Source organism: Hippoglossus stenolepis, chromosome 3, assembly GCF_022539355.2.
Source record: "Hippoglossus stenolepis isolate QCI-W04-F060 chromosome 3, HSTE1.2, whole genome shotgun sequence".
NCBI classification, from domain to species: Eukaryota; Metazoa; Chordata; class Actinopteri; order Pleuronectiformes; family Pleuronectidae; genus Hippoglossus; species Hippoglossus stenolepis.
This window is the reverse complement of record NC_061485.1, coordinates 11880405-11897448: the sequence shown is the minus strand read 5'-3', so window position 1 is coordinate 11897448 and position 17044 is coordinate 11880405. Positions and strand designations below refer to the sequence as shown.

The 17044-nt window shown below is 42.9% G+C and overlaps 1 protein-coding gene across 1 annotated transcript in view; it reads right to left on the bottom strand.

The window, feature by feature from the left end:
• The window catches only part of megf6b (multiple EGF-like-domains 6b), a 60775-nt gene that overhangs the window by 18459 nt on the left and 25272 nt on the right, over positions 1-17044 (bottom strand). Inside the window, exons 5-6 of the mRNA XM_035151756.2 lie at positions 9074-9196; positions 1722-1844 (exon numbers count right to left, since the gene is read on the bottom strand). Of these exons, the coding sequence (XP_035007647.2) occupies positions 1722-1844; positions 9074-9196 (246 nt within the window). The remainder of the gene's footprint in view (positions 1-1721; positions 1845-9073; positions 9197-17044) is intronic.

The following is a 17044-nucleotide window of genomic DNA, read 5'->3' as shown; positions in this document are numbered from 1 at the left end:
TGAGGCCCCTGGTGCACGGGCCTGACGCCAACACTACAGGTAGGAGCTGAGCAGCCCAGTGTCAAGGTCCATCCATCACAAGAACACAGAGCGGCTTCCAGCTCAAATATTATGCAGACGCACGCTAAGTGTGTGGGATTCATCTGACCTCTGCTGGCGGATCAAGAGCCAGATAAGATGAGTGGAGCTGATCGGTATGTACTGTCCTCTGTCCAGTATGTATGCTGTCGGCCTATCCGCTGCAAAGTGCACTTTTACACACTTGTTGTATGGAAAGCACGATCTCAGAGTTGGATTCCTTACTGAACGTGGAGATATTTTGCAGCTGACCTCTGCACAGATTTTAAAACCACATACAGATAAACTTCAGTCGCTCCACATGTGCGCAGCGATTATTAACACAATAAGTCATTTCTTCATTAAGCAGCTGTCACACAAGAGCCTCTCAGGGCCGGTCGGGTCCCAGCTACAGTATCTGCTCCGTGATACCATGTAACAGCTTTTGCTTTATGAGGCCAAGAAACACACAATAATTTCCACTCTAAATGTCAGACAGGACACTTTGTGTACATTCCTGGCTGCAGAAGCCCAGTGCCTGGTTTAGACTCTATTAGCTATTTCTGAAAAGTCTAAACTAATTTGACGCACTAACGACGCACAGACTGGACACCGAAGAGAACAAGAAAAACAGATTTAACAGATTTAAGGAATGAAAGTTTAATTGAGTAGAATTTAAAGTAGGGAAAGTTTAATAACCAAAGAGAGGCACCGAAACAATGGCTTCCACCTTCTCTCATAATAACTCATCCAAAATGTGTTTGTTGAGATTTAATATTAATTCCTAACTGAAAATCTTTTGATTTAATCTGAAACCCTCTGCACTGAGAGCACTACACCAAGAGTCAACACATTATAAAGGGACTTGAGTACAACAAAATCTGGATCACAAGTATTAATTGTGGTGAAGGGACTTTTGGTGGCGGTGGTGTTTTTTTTTAAAGTTTTGCTCCTGCTTCATCAGGTTCAACTTCAGAGTAAACATCAGCGAGATGACAGAAGAATAAGACAAATTTATTAATTTAAACCTAGTTTGACCTTACGATGTAAAATGCCTTGAGATTGAATTTAATAATTAATTGTTTAAATTATTTTAGCAAAATATCACAAAACCCTCTTTCATTGAGGAGATTGGGTGCTTCAGCTTGTCATGTGTGACCATTTGCTGTTTTTGAACTATTGAACTATAAAGTGGTCATCTAGTGCAACATCATGAATGTAGTTTACATGCTTATGTTCCCATATCATAAACCATATTTTGTTTAACTTCAATGAAATAATAAAACTCACAGTAAAGACTTTAAGAACCGTTCAGCAGAGCAGCTGTTTCAGTGTTGATGCAGGTTTTGAATAAGTGAGCTCACCTCTCAAATCGTCTTCATACTCTGGTGCTTATTGGATTTCATGCAGGAGGAGACCTCAAATCCTCCCTGACAACAGGTTGTTTGATCTTTTGTGCATCACTTTCATGTTTTAAAGAAACTGGACTAATATGCATGTGTGTATTCGCACCTTTGCAGCCCACCTAACAAATACAGGGCTGTAATTCCAGTTTAGTCACTTCATCCTGATAAAAGAAGTCAGGATATCATTGAACAGACTCATGTTCCTTTTCCACAGCTTGTAAAATAAAATCGCCGCCACAGAGAGAGTAGGTTCCTCACCGAGGCAGGTGCGGGCGTCCACATGCAGGCGAGAGCCCGGGTGACATTCGCAGTAGTAGGAGCCCCTGGTGTTAACACATCTGTGCTGGCAGCCTCCATTGTGGACCTGGCATTCATCGATATCTGTAGGGACGGAGGGAGAAAAGAGAAAGACAGAAGCAGGCGGGGGGAAAGAGAGACGGGAGAGAAATGAGTGTAATTTGCCTAAATCCTCTCATTATGAGAAAAAACTTGGTCACAAGAAAGAGTGGAAGCCAAGTTGACAGAGGAATTTAACGCAGGCTTTAGGATGAAGTCGTCCTCCAAGAGGAAAGTGGATGATGGATGAGAAGGGAAAGTATTCTGCAAGTGCATTGCAGCTCAAACAAACAAATCCCCCATGTGGTAACAACTACTGAACATTTAAAACCAAATTTAAATTCCTGTGCTTCTCGTCAAAGTCCCCTGGGTGCAGCAAACATATGGAAACTTAAATCAGAGGATGCAAAACATACACATTCCTCTGAGCCGAGCACCGAGATTATAAACAAATAAAAGAACGGGGGTCCTTCATCTGGGAAAGTGGTGGCGACTGAAACATGACCGCCTCGCCGTGCGACCAGATTTCAAATTAAACAGCCTGTCTTCCTAAACACATCTTATTTTAGGGGTCAAAGACATAATAAATCGTTTGTGAGTTTCACAGTGGGCCCCCTGTGAGATCTAGGCTGATTGTTTGGACTTAAGCTAACAGGCCGCCATCTTCGTCATCATCATCATCATCATCATCAGGAAATGCAGGAAATGAAGCCGACTCACGTCCCTTCCGAGCAGCGACAAGTCACATGCTGGCTTCAGCATTACTGAAACTGAGGAGTTTTACAGTGGAAATGTTGCTGACTGAGACGAGTGACATAATACATTAAAGAGTGTGAATGGGCTCTGGCTGCTGTTTGACGGTCTGTAAAACAGCAAACACATCATAAAAGACCATTAGTCATCGCCAGGCGAAATGTCTGCTTGAGAAATGTGTTGTTCAGTACAGACCTGACTCCAGGCGGCTGTTAGAGCTGCAAACTATTTTAAGAATTCAGACAACTCCTGTGAAAAAGACCTGGTTTATTAAGTTACAGACATCATAGTAATTATATCTTTAAATACTTCGACCACATCTTAGAGCGCTGTCTCGTAAACATTAAACAGTCGGGTGCAAACAAGCCCCGTTAATAATTTCTCAAAACACAGTGGAAACCTCCTCCACCGAGTAAATAAACAGACTTTAACCCTTAGTGCTGTGAAAACAATGCACATAAACACATATATACAGTTGAGTTTATCTCTCCAAACACAGTTCAGTTTCTTCCCACACAAACAAAAAGACGTGTGGGCGGGGGCAGGCTAGAAAGTTTAAAGATCATATATGATATTTGAAACATTAACATAGCATCTAGCATCTATCGTGTATTTTGTGTATTTTATATAGTATAGTAGTGGCGAGTATAGAGAGAATGTATTGTGTATTAGGTGACTTTCACCTTATTGTTTTGAACTGGAACATATATATGTATAGGCGAGACAGCCTTGGCAGAGGGATGCGCTCAGATCTGTATCCGAGCCTCATCATGCACATTACACATCACCACTTCACTGCACTCATATTCATATTCCCATGTTTAACACCTACACACAACCAGTAAGTGACCTGTAGTTTACCCATAAATCAGATCTTTACACGACCCAAAAACCTGATGGAGAAAAGCAGCGTGAAATCTCAGTGGTTAGTACATGAAACGCTGATTCTACTGTTCCAAATGAAAAAAGAATGGGATTAGATTAAGGACAAAAATGCAGTATATGAGCAGTAGGGGATTAAAATCTATTTATGAAACTATGAAACCTGCCCAAGACGGTTGAGTTATAGAAATATCCCTCAGCTGAACCCATTTACTCCCAATATCCTCTCACGACATCCTCTCATGCACTGTTTGGGGCAAACACGAGCTTCTAAACTTTCCTCTCCTTCGACTCTCTGCTGCCAAACTAGAGCTTCGCTTCGTCCAGGAAAGCTGGCAGGAGCCGTCCTCTCTTTCCGTCCATGCTGCACACGCTCTTCCTTGGTTTTGGTTTTTCATGAAACGTCTCCAGCCTTTTGCGGAGCTGCTGTTCCTGTGTCTGGTGCAGTGCTGAGTCGGTAAATCCTCTCCAGCCCGGGTTCTACGTCCAGAACATGATCCTTTCTCAAGCTCAGAGCCAAAGCCTCAGCAGCCGCTGGCTTCTGCAGGAAGCACATTAAATCTCTGCCACAGCCACCTACAGCTCGGTGTCATCACCAAGGACAGGTTTGTGTTTGATGGGTTCTTATTGGGAGCATGAGATAAATTCACGAGTGATTTATCTCCAAGAACAACATCTAAATAAAGCAGCAGATCACAGGGGCGATGAGCAACACGACAGTAATAAATGTTAAACACATTTTACCATGTGCATTTATCCCAGAGCCCTGCAGATGTGCCAAACATGAGAAGAAATATTCAGTCATAATAATATTGACATAATCTGTGGAAAGAGTATCTGGTATCTGGCCCTGTTTGCGTTCGGATTACAAAGCGTCTCTCATGATTCATAGCTCATGTTTTCATGTGCTCTAATCTCTGTTGATAAGAGCGATCCTCCCCTGCTCTGATCAGAGACCACGTTATGTGGGCAGAGCCAGACAGCGCGTACAGCAGACTCATTATGGGTGAAACTGATTAAACCAGTCTGGCTGAGCTGCAACACAAACAAATACTCTCACTACTGAAATTCCTACTACTGCTATATAAGAACTTCTAAATAAATAGAAGAAAAAAATGTGCCCAGGATTTTAAGTAAAATAAATATCTTTGCATCGACAAACTTAATCTTAATCTGCATTAAACTGCTGTGAAGCCGTCTCTTACCTGCCGCCGGGTAGCCCAGGTTGTAGCCCTGGTATCCATGGTAACAGTGTGGCCTATAACAGATCCTCCTATAGTAACTTTGTGGATAGTTTGCAGCGGATGTCAGACAGGCCATCACTTCCAATGATGCCAGGAGGAAAATCCACCATCCTGACGACAAAGCCATGGCTGGAGAATAAAGTCTCACAAAACCTCCAAAGTAATTTTTGTTTAAAATCTACAGCAAAACTATTTTCATTGAGGATGTTAACTATGAACTGTTTAAGGTAGTAACCAGTTGTCCAGTAAAGACTCCTGCTCTGATGTTACATGGTAACTTGGTTCTTATTCACTCTGCCTCTGGATTTTTCTCCCTCCCTCCATCTCTCTCTCTCTGTTTCACCCTCCCATCCAAAGCTAAATGTCCAGCACATTAAAGATCCTCCTCCCCCTCTTTTCTCTCTCTCCCCCTTGTCTCCACACTCTCCACTCACCCTGAGTCTCAACTCTCTCCCACACTCAAGGTACATCCAGTGCTCCACAAACAGTCAACAAAGATTTATATCTTACCCTGAATAATTCATTGCATAACTCTGCTGTGCCACAGTGCGCACATTTGTGACTGCACATCCTTCAGGTGTCGGAGAACAAAGAAGGTAATGGGCTGTCTGCATTTTTCCTTTTGATTTTGACATGTATTGAAAAATAAAACCTGCCACCAAAGGAATGCCATATTTGATAAGAGCCAGAAGTCAAATACAGCATTTTTAATCCAAACATCTGAGAAAGGAATGAGCCTTGCAGTGAAATCGTCCATTCAGGAGCTAAGCTCTGCGCTCTCTCATCTGCTGCCAACACATACATCCAGACACAGCAGCAGGATGGCAGCAGCTCTTTGTGGAGCCTCCACGGCGCGAAGCATGTTCATGGTCACGATCACTTCCCTCATCCCAACACTAATGGCCCACAGAGACCTCTGCCACAGGCGGTGACTACGAGCTCCACTTCTTCTCAGCGCTCCTCTTCATCAAAGCCTCTGTAACTTACACCTGTACTGTCATTACATCAGGCCGCAACCATCTGAGGTGAAGGCATGCTCAGCCAGGACCGGCAGAAACTGATCCAGGTCCTCACTGTGACACGACATGCCAACAGATTCCCGCTCACATCGCACAGAAAAATGCGTATTTGTGCAGACGTGAGAATTACGAGGACACAGGTGCCAGCCAGGTGAGGAGGGAAGCAGCTCAGACAGACAATAGGCTCAGAGCCATAACTGTAGAATAACTCAGAGTATAAATACAAATCCTGGAGAGAAGCGACCAACGGGGAAATGTTTGTCTTTTAAACAAAAAAAACCTTTACAGGAACCATGCTGCTCTCAGGGTTTAACGAGAGCGTATTATACCTGTTGGTTTTGGAAGAAGTTTCTCAGCATTACGACGTATGGCGAGAGCTGGCAGACCATCACTCCCACCTTCACGGTCGTGTTGGTCTGAGCTGTAAAGTTAATTTGGCATGACGGCTAAAATGTTGACAGTGCTATATACTGCGCTCGGCTAGACACCACTCGATGTTGGACTCCTCTACACTGATCTGAGCCATTTGTATCAACGCTGCTCGTTCACACCAAAACAAGAATCTGAAAGCATAAAGCAAAAGTACACTTTGCTGGAATTTGAGCAGGATCTTCTGTGTAGGAAACTCACCACAAGGGAAAGTGGGAAACTGAGAATTTGCTTCTACTGAACAAAAGATGTATTTGTTCATATCCTGGAGATGCCAGCAGTGTTGCTATATTAACATCCCGCAGCAGATGTCTTTCATTGAAAAAATATTACATGTTGCCAAGGACAGGAATCTCCCCCTAAGTATTAATGTGGTTCCGCGCGGTCCAGCTCTTCTCAATCATTTATTCTTCACAGCTAACTGAATGGATGATGCCTCTCATCCGAACTAATATGGGCTTTGTGCTGCGGCCGTCCCGGCATCTCGCCGACAATGTGGAGAGGGAAAGCCGATCACTCTCTCCAGGCGCCGTACCACACAAGCAGCACAACATCCACAACATCCATCCAGCTTCTTCTACCTCGCTCGCCAATTACAGACAATTAGGACTCTAATGCTGCGGGTTGCTGTTTTCCTCCCATATGCACCAGTGGCAGAGGGTGAGACAGCTATGAAAGCCAGCTGTGACAACGTTCCCATCAGCCCTCCTAATAACCATGACCTGGATCACATCTCTCGCTGGTTCCTCCAGCAGACAGACTGCAGGGCACTCCAGCATCTCTCCTCCGGGCTTGGCTGCAGCACAGAGGAATCATTATTCTGATTAAACCAACCGCTCACGAGAGAGACGGTAATCAGAAACATGGAGCTACGAAGGAGCAGAAAGGAACCTCATGGGAAAATGCTGGGCAGAAGCTCAGTCTTTGGTTTTGCTGCGGTTTGGAGATGCTCTGTGTCTTTACAGACTGGTAGCTGCACTTTCTTCTACGGTTACACGGAGAGAAAAAGCCGAGAGCATTTAATGGTCTTCAGAGTACGAGTTAAAGAGATGTGGTGCTGTGGTTCGTTTGAGCTAAAATGATCTGGTTCTGATGTTCACTGGGTGCAGGACCCACGTTCACTGAGTCAAATGAATGAGTTCATGAGCAAATAAATACAGAATAAAAGACCAGAAACGTTTCATCGGTCCAGTGAAAGTTAAGGATGTAAAGACACAAACCTTCCGAGTAAGTTGAGACTTAAAAGGAAAATTAAATGCCACAGAGTCTGTCAAACAAAATAACCTAAGGGTCATTGTCAAAGAAAAACAGGGCAAAAAAATATGGGATTATTTCAGCTGTTTTTCTTTGCCCTTGTCTGTTTGTTTGTCTGTTTGTGTAAAAACTACTGAAGGGACTTTCACGAAACAAGGTGGGCAGATTTTTCGTGAAGATCCAGAAAAAAAGGGATCCAGAAATCTTTATTTTGTATCTTTCACTTCTTTCTCCAGCTTTCACAGCTTTCTCAGGCAATAATTGATGGATCTTAATGAAAAACATATTTAGGACTGATATCTGTGAACGCGTGAAATTCGGTGCGGCTTGATTTCAGGGAAGTGTTGCAGAGGTATGCAGTCTACTGAGTGTCATTCCAGTTTGACTTTCATTCAGGAAGATTTTGAGAAAATATTATCAGCAATGTGTATGTGATGATTAAACTGAAAGAGAGACACAGCTGATGAACATCAGAAAAGCAGAAACATTAATAACACCATTAAGCCAATGAACATATATCTGGTCGCGTAATATTGATTTTAATGGTGTTGTTTGTACTTTAATTAATTTCGGGAACCTCACCAGACTTTAAAAGACTTTTAAAGGATTGGTTAAAATCCACATTTCCACATAAAGTAACTTAATATGGTCTTTCATGTCAAATCTGCTTGTTATCATCTCAAACATCCAGCTACAGAGCAGCTGTTTCTCTCTCTGACTGACGCAGAGACTTATGCACTGATGCTGTTTTATCCAGCAGGCTTGACTATTGTAATGCGCTCCAGTCTGGCTCATCCAAAATCACATCATGTCCATTACAATTGATTCAGAACTCTGCAGCCCCGGGTGCTAACTTACACCAGAAGGAGAGAACACTTAACACTTATCTGAGAGCCCTCACGTTGTTTGCCTGTCAGTTTGAGAGTTTTAAAATTATCTATCTCGTCTTTAAGAAAATCTGACACATCTGATATGTTTCCAATCTATGATTCAGGATGATCCTCTCAGGTTTGCTGGCACTGAGTCTTTTGGTTGTTCTACAGAGCAGAACCTTTAGTATTTTTCCTCCAAGGCGGTGGAACAGCCTGAGGATCTGAGAGCAGCTGAAAATGATAATAGCTTTAATGCTAAACCTAAAACCAAGGATTTTGCATAGAAGAAATGTATGGCCGATCCCGTCATACAGTGCTTGTGTGCTCTTCTGTCACACACCACTCATACACCGTCAGCACAGCCGTCAGGGGCAATTTGGGGTTCAGTGTCTTTCCCACGGACACTTACTTGCAGACTGGAGGAGTCAGGGATCGAACCACTGACCCTCTTATCCCCCTTATACACTTTTCCTTTCTTGCAAGCACCAGTCTCATCCATTTACTGTGAATTCTAAAGCATTTTACATTACATGCACTCGCCTGCACTAATAAAGTTTAACTGCAGGTTTATTTGTATTTCTTTACATTTGCGATTCAAGGTACTATACATAAAATGTAAAAAGCATCAGGACAAGATGTAAGAGCAACATTAGACGATATATAAAACGCATTTAGATTGAAATGAAAGAGTTTAAAAGAAAATAAAGGAAAGTTATATGTACTACTTATGACAGAGGGATCTTTGTATATTAAATTCATGGAAGTGCCACTTTAAAGTGACGAACAGCCCAGCTCAACCGAACAACAGCGGATTTACTCACCTTTACATGTTTTACTGTCTTCGCTCAGTATTTGTCCAGAAGGACACCGGCAGTAGAAGCTTCCTATGGTGTTACAGCACAGAGCCGCACAGCCTCCATTGGTCTCCTCACACTCGTTCACATCTGAGGGACAGAAACAGGGATACGTTTATAACTCTGTCATTCAAATCTAAAACAGAAATCAGGACAAACAAAGAAAATCAGACGTGTTTAAAATGCTTGATGTTTTGGTTGAAAACAGCAGCGGGCTTTGTTTTTGAGCAGCAACGTTTAAAAAAAAGGAATTTATCTTTCTTTTCATGTCAGTTTGAATCTTTGAAGTCCGACATTGGAAAGTGTGGAAAATGTTCAAGTGACTGGAAATTCATGAGATTCCCTTCAGGAAACTGCGTGTGCTGTTTCCATCCTTAAACCTGTCTCCTTAACTCGCAACTTCAGCAAAGATGAGCGGGGGGAAATTACAGAATACATCCAAACAGAATAAAAATATATTTCAAGTGGAAAGGAAGCACGCAGCAGTAACGTGTTGTCCTCGCTGCCTCTAACCTTGAAACTTCCTCCGACATGAACGCTGCGTTTGTCAGTCACGCAGGACCGAGAAAACGGTTCCACAACAAGTCCCAGTTTTTCCATTTCACTTCCACCGGGCTACACACGCTGCCAAATCTGTCATCGGCCCAACCAGATCAAATCTTTCCCCTCAGTTCCACAAACTGCACATAATGACTCGGGTCAGATACAGATGCTGACAGTTCAGCGTATATACCATAATTTGAGCAATTAAAATTGAGAATGAAAGGAACAATGTGTTGTTGAGTTTTCAGGTGCACATCGGCTCCGTCAACGTGAGATCTGGTTCCTGTGGGAGATTGTCAGGAGAGATTACGCTCACTGCGGAGTTTTAAACTTGATGACACCGGGTTGTTTCATTTGAGATGCCAGTGGAAGGAAATATTGGACTGAAAACTGATGGAGAAAATTAGGAGGGAGCATTCCCTTGGCACCGACTAGCTTCTTCTCCATGTCCATAAAAAGAAGAGAGTTAGTGTACACGGGGAAGAGTACCAATGTAAAGAAAATCACTTTATACAACATTTTCTTCCCCCCGCAGCAGATTTTGGTGTATTGCGATGCCAGCGTTTAACCAGCCAATTAAATGATTTCCCTCTCAGTTTACAACATCTGGAAATGTTCACACCACAAACACTGCACAGTGTCTAATGCCAAGATTTAAGAACTGGATACAAGAAGTAAAGCTACCATAGAATAAAAGTTATTACTGCCACAAGAGAGGTTATGTTGTTGTCTGCGTTGTTTGTTTTTTAGCAGGATTACAAAAAACCACAGGACAGATTATCACAAAACTTATGTCTTCCCTTTATATCGTGAAATAGGGCGTTTTTCAAAATTTTTCTTTGATTTCTCAGAAAGACATTCATGAATCTTGATGATAAAAGTCACACATGTTTAGGGGACAAATACTAGTGAGTTCCGATCCAAATAAAAATCTGGATCTAGTGAATTTAAATGTGGTTTCTTAAGGGGGCTGTTTGGTTCTAGTTATACTTTGACATTTATCACACCAATAGTGTGACTAAATAAACTGCAGCTAAAGATCCAACCTGTGACGCTCACTGATTTTTATTTGAAAGCCGCAACGCAAGAAACCTCCAGACTGAAGGAGACGAGTGATGCTCAGTGAAGGGAGAGCGTCCTGGAGTCAAGAGCAGGATTAAAGACCCCGAGGGATCCAGTCGTGAGCTCTGCAGCGTGAGTGTGTTTGTGTTGAGTGTGTGTGTGTGAGAGGATGTCTATCTCCCCCCCCGAGGCCACACACCTGTGTGTCAGCCAGAGAAGGGGTTTGACCAGGGTCAGTGTCACGCTCATCACTCTCCAAGTCTTTCTGCCCAATGAGCGAGCAGGAATGTTGAACTGCTGAGGGGTCGGGTGGAGAGAATGAAACAACCGTGGAATCTGATTGTCTACTTTGGATCGATCTTTTTTTATTTGATGGACTTGGATTCGCAGAGTTTCTCAGTTTAGAGAATCACGTTCCGAGGGGAAGAAGAAACTCATCTGTGAAAAGAAATGATACTTGACTGACACTTGTATTGTAACAGTATCTAAACTTATATTGTCTTTTCCAATGAGGACCACATTTCAAATCAATAAATACTTCCAAAACTTTGCCAAAAAAGAGACGAACCAGATTATTGATCATTTGTGGTTGCAACATGGAAGGATGACTTTATTCTTATCGTCATATCTCTATGCTAAACTGCTTTTCACTCTACTGTAAACACAGAGACATTCCCATCCGTAAAAGTCATTCTCCCTGGATGTTAAACCCAATGACCTCCGAGGACAATGCAGCCTCGGGGGGAGGTTGGAGGCTACACCCTCTTCAGACTGCAGGGGGCAACGGTGAGATCAGTTTACCATACGTCAGCCTCATCCATCCTGGTGTCCGTCACCAGGCTGAGCCTCCAGACGAGTGATCAGACACAACTGAGGCAAGAAACAAGAGCCGGAGTCTCCTTAAAAAATGGAGTGTTTTGAGATCAGGCCCGATCCGTCAACATCAGATCACCGAGGGTTCCTTCTCCTTGACCTGAGCCTGTGGGGGGTGGGTGGGGGTAGGGGCTTCACTTGTTTTTCAGAAAGAGATCAGATGGCTGAAACAAAGTAGTGTGTCTGCAGCCCAATTTATGCCCCAGGTCAGAGTCAAAGGTCGACGGTCAGGGTCAAACTCATGCAGGGAGAATCGCACGGGACCGTTTCACCATGTGTCGGACATTCAGATTCTTTATTTGGGCAGAAGAATCTTCGTGGTAAATAAAGCATAAATTCCTCCTGAAGAATAAACACTGTGCAGAAATCAGATGATTCCTCAGTGAACTCCTACTGTCTCATCGGCCCTGCGTCCTAAACCCTGTTTTTATTATCAGTTCATGTCATCTGTCCATTCTTCTTTTGAATGATTGATTAAAGGATTAGTTCGACAGTGTGTGAACCACTTATTCACCTCATAGCCAAGAGGGAGATGAGAGGATTGATTCCACTGTCGTGTCTGATCAGTCTGAAGCTGCCAGCAGCAGGTTACTTCAACTTGGCGAACTCCTGACGTGCTGGTAAGTGGATTTTATTACTTTCAGACAGAGTGAAGTAAGCAACTTTAGTCTTTTTGTGTATAAAACCTCAGGAAAAAGCAGCCATAATAAATTCCCAGAGCTCCCGATGACGTCTTAAATCTACCTGTTTTTTGGTGAACACTCCCAAACAAGAAGATATTTCCTTTTTAATGATGTTAAACAGAAACACAACAGATTCTGACATTTGGGAGTAAATATCTGTCATGTTTGCTCGATAAATGACTCAAAACAACAGCATTTCAATCATTGTACATTAACTTTCTGTTTGGTAACTAACTGAACAGTTTCAGCACTAGAAACTTACAGTATAATGTGGATTTTGTTGACTGCCAGAGAAAAGCCGATTCATCCGGATCCCATTGTGGAGGCAGCAGTTAGTGGTTTTGTGTTTTATTGCCGTTTATTCAGGATTTCATGCGGAGTTTTAAAGCGCGGGTGGGCCGCACTGCCTGAAGCCAAGAGCACCTCTGCTTTAAAAATATATTTTCATGAAAACAAACGAGGGGGAACGAAGAGGATGAAGACGCCATCAAGCACTAACTAACGAAACATCATGGTGTTTCCATTAGGGCCGGGCAATAGAACAATATCAATAATTGTTGCAATATAATTTTCATCTCTAGCCATAAAAAAGTCCAATATATACGATATAATGCTTCTGAATTGTGTAGGCACAGTGAGGAGGTATAAAACACACATTACCTCAGATCTGTTAAAGGTTTTGCTGTTTATCAAGTGTTGGTTATTTTCTGCTCATTTAAAACCACAAGCTTCACTCAGGAGCCAAAATTAGTCTTTAAACTTAAAAGAAATAATGGTGTGACAATTATCCTCATAATTATCGATATCAACTGATCTGCATTTTATTTGTTTTTTCCCAGTTTCTAATACTTGTTTCCCTCCTGTACTGTATGAACGGTTTCTGAACATTGTTCAATGGAGTCAACAAATTCTCAGCCTCGATATCAAGAGCAAGAACCAGATTATTTTGCACCGTTGTGTCTTCTTGTTCACTGATTTACAAAACAGAAACATGTCTGTAAAATGGGAAAATGTCCCGGGAGTGGACGCAGCGTTCCAACGTAATCAGGTTGAAGAATGAAAAATAAGAAAAAGCTCCAGTGAAAGTTTTGATGGTGCTTCTGCGAGTTCAGCTGCAGCAAAGCGCTGGGTTTACATTCCTCTGCTGTATTGTGTGACTTCCTGTGATAAGGATGACCGCCACTGCTCCCGCAGGAGGAGGAGGACGGGTCTGATGTTTCGGCAGACTACGAGGGGCTAAGACCCGGGCCAACGAAAACCACCAGACCTCTGATTGTATCTCAGGGGGGTCATGGGCCGGAAAATTGCAGCATTCAGCGAGGAATCAGGAGGAGGAGGAGGAGGTCGGGGGGGAAGGCGTCGGAGATAGCGCTAACCTGTTTCCTTTTAGTGCCGTGATCTAAAAGCCTGCTGGTGTAATAATGTGCTTTGCCATTGCTCATTCTTGGTCACATTCCCTACAGTCCCCACAGCTGCTTTCATTTACCAGGTGCTGTAAAGACGGGGATTGGCCGGAGGCGCCATGAGACGTGTTCGAGTCCGAGGTTTCATTGAGATGATGACTCAGGAGAGGATTTCTCGAACCTGTCCCCCACATGTGAGAACTGGTGAAACACAGTCAACATCTTGTCTGACTAACAAAGTCACCAGCTATGGACTGGAACTGACAATTTACTTCAAAAGTCCTTCAGAGGAAGCTCATCCTCACCTTTGACCTCTAGTAAAAAAAACACCATGAAAAAGCTTATTGTAGGGGACACGCTCGCTTTATTCTATGCGTCAGGCAGCGCTGCAAGGCTTTCTGCCAGAGCGTGAAGTGAAATATGTTCACGCGAGCCCATGAAGGTTTTTAGAAAAGTTATTTTATGGACTCTCTAACTCCTCGTGGGTTTTGATGGATATTCAGTTCCTCGAGTCGGATGCCATGAGAATCCCAAAGATACGTTTAAAGTGTTTTATGCAGCGTTACCTCTGCAGGTTTGGGTCATTGTGTCTACATGGTGAAAGTACTTCAGTTCTCAAGTTTCTCAAGTAATGCTGCTCTCTGCCAGACTGCTGCATCTGTGCAATGTGACGGTTACAGGTCGACCGCAGGTAAACAGGAGCGGAGACCAGGACGACTCGTCAGGTTTGTGCCAGGTGAAGTCAGGATGAGGCCTTTACTTTCTGAAGATTAGTGAAATCTTTTTTACAATAGTGTACAACTGGATTGTTTGGCTGATGAGAATAATACACAACTGATTCAGGCACTGGAAATCTGTATGTATTCATTTCATTCCTTCTCCTTCACGTTTCGGATAAGGCCCTATTAGAAATTCCTCTGAAGGCCCTAAACTTCACTGTATTAGACTTTTTAGCTATTGCTTGTGTTTTGGCTGTGTCTCAGGAGAGTGTGGGGCATCCACTGACCAGAATGTCAGCAGTGCAATCCCAGTCACCCCAGTCTGCCTGGCGAAGTGTCCTTGGGCAAGACAGTGAACCCATATCACCCCTGATGGCTGAGCGGGCAATGTATGAGTGATGTATGATAGAGAAAGTGCTGCAAATAGATAGACTGAATGAAATGTAAAAACTGTACTGTAAAGCTCTCTGAGTCGTCATCAGGAACAGATTTTGTTTTATATAATTTGCTGTCTCTGATTTTAAATGACATTGTATTGATTGCCTTGTTGTCTTTGATGCTTTGTATACTTGTTTTTATTCGTCCTCTTCGTGAAGCACTATGTAGCGGCTGTTTTGAAAGGTGCTGTACAAATAAAATGATCATTTATGAGCTCAAGCTCAACAGTGCCCCCTGCTGCATTAACAACAGCCCAGCTGTTCACGTGTATGTTTATGAAGTTGACGTGCTCTCATTAATCATGAAACTAAAACACAGCTGCCATCATATCATAATTCATGGTGTTAAAAAGACCACACTTAACTTGTCAAAGTGGCCTTTATAGTAACACAGCTTCACTGCCCTGACTCACATCAGAATGCTAATTAAGCTGTATAAAGAGTCCAATAATCCCCCCCCCTTCATCCTACTTTGTGCGTTCATGGTGCCAGTTTTGGGTACGGGTTACTTGGAGCCTTGTTATTGTGGCCAGTGTGGCAGCTGAGTTGTTGCTAAGTGGCGCTATCATTCGGACGTGGTGTGGCTCCTTCCTGGAACCAGAGAGGCTAAGAAAAAACCCCACCTTTTAATGACAAAGGACGAACCACACTACGTCCTCTGGGATGTGTCTCCACTGAGGTTTCAGACAACTGCACCTCAATTTACAAACCTCCAATGTTTCCATGAGGTCATTAACAATCTGTCTCCTCTAGGGTGTTACAGTAAAGGCATTAAAACACTGCTTCCTTTTCCTTTTTCAAAATATTGTAATTACACAGAAACCGCACCGAAATCAGTGGTGAGCATGAAATACACAACACACTCTTATCACTCCACAGAAAATAATTTCTGATTCTAAATGTGATTAATTTGATGGTTCCAACTTTGAAGAGATTATTTCCTTTCTTTCATTTTAATAAAGAGATTATTTTGGGGTTTTGGATTGTTGGTATCAAAACTATATTTGATATATTGCGCGGGCATTCCTCACTGTTAAGCTGATTTCAGACATGCACTGTACTCTGGTCATTTTCCTGAAATTTTCTGGAGGGACTGTATGCGAGAATGCAAAAGTCATTGTCTCAAGACCTTTCCTGCCAGCCGCAGAGAGAAATGTCCAAGTGCTCCCAAGTGAGAATACAGTGGAAACAGTGGAAACGGGAAAAATACAAATATCTCAGGATAAAAAAGAGGTGCCATTCATGTAGAAGACGCAGACGCATCATCATGGAAAGACAACATGATTCAAGAGCTTTCTGGTGATGAGGACCAGTGTTGATAAAAAGCTGAATTTAAACGTCATGCTCTGCCTCCTGCGTCCTCCACCCAGACGCCGCCCTCACCTGAATGTTCTGGACATTCTCCTGTTGTCGTGATCGTGTCTGACCCAGACGTTCTCCTGCTGCGTTCTTCATATACGTGATAGACAAACTCCAGATAATGTTCCAGAAAATGACCCATTTTTCCAGAGTTAGTGGATGAAAACAGCTCAAACAATCAGTCAAAATTTAAGTTAGTTAGTTTCAGCCCTCGTCTTTTACAGATCTTAAATATGTCTGGAGGTGTTTACTTTCTTGACAGGTGTGTCAGACAGTTGAATTTAGCCGTGGTAATTTATTTTCTTCTGTTTTATATTTCTCATGTGAAAACACAGTCTCAGTTTCCTGCTTATCTGCCTATTTATACAGTTGCATTTTGTTGTTATTCAACTCGTCTTCCCAAGGCGAGTGTTGACAAAAAACCACAGAAGAGCAGCAGAATGTTGTGCTGAGAGAAACGCTCACTGACTCTGAGGGGTAAAAAATATCAATCATGCCACTCTGTAGTCGCTGTGCAGCTTATTAACCTGACAACTGAGCCTTAACTCATATTAGTCCTGCATATTTGGCCACAAGGGAGTTGAGTGCGCAACATCAAAGACACTACAATCCACTGTTTGAGTTTGTTTTGTGAACGTTCTGCTCTTCTGAGCCCTAAAGACCTCTAATCCCTGTTTTGATGATCCATTTCACTGCGCTGCAAGTTAAGTTTATGAGTGTGTGTGTGCATACATGTGCAGAGTGACTGTCTGAGCACCGTGCAAGTACTCATGTATGTTTATATGCTGAGGCAAACCCCATTCTTCGGGGCCAGCTGCCTCTCATTCATGGATGCTTTAATTTTTTCCTCACCACAGAG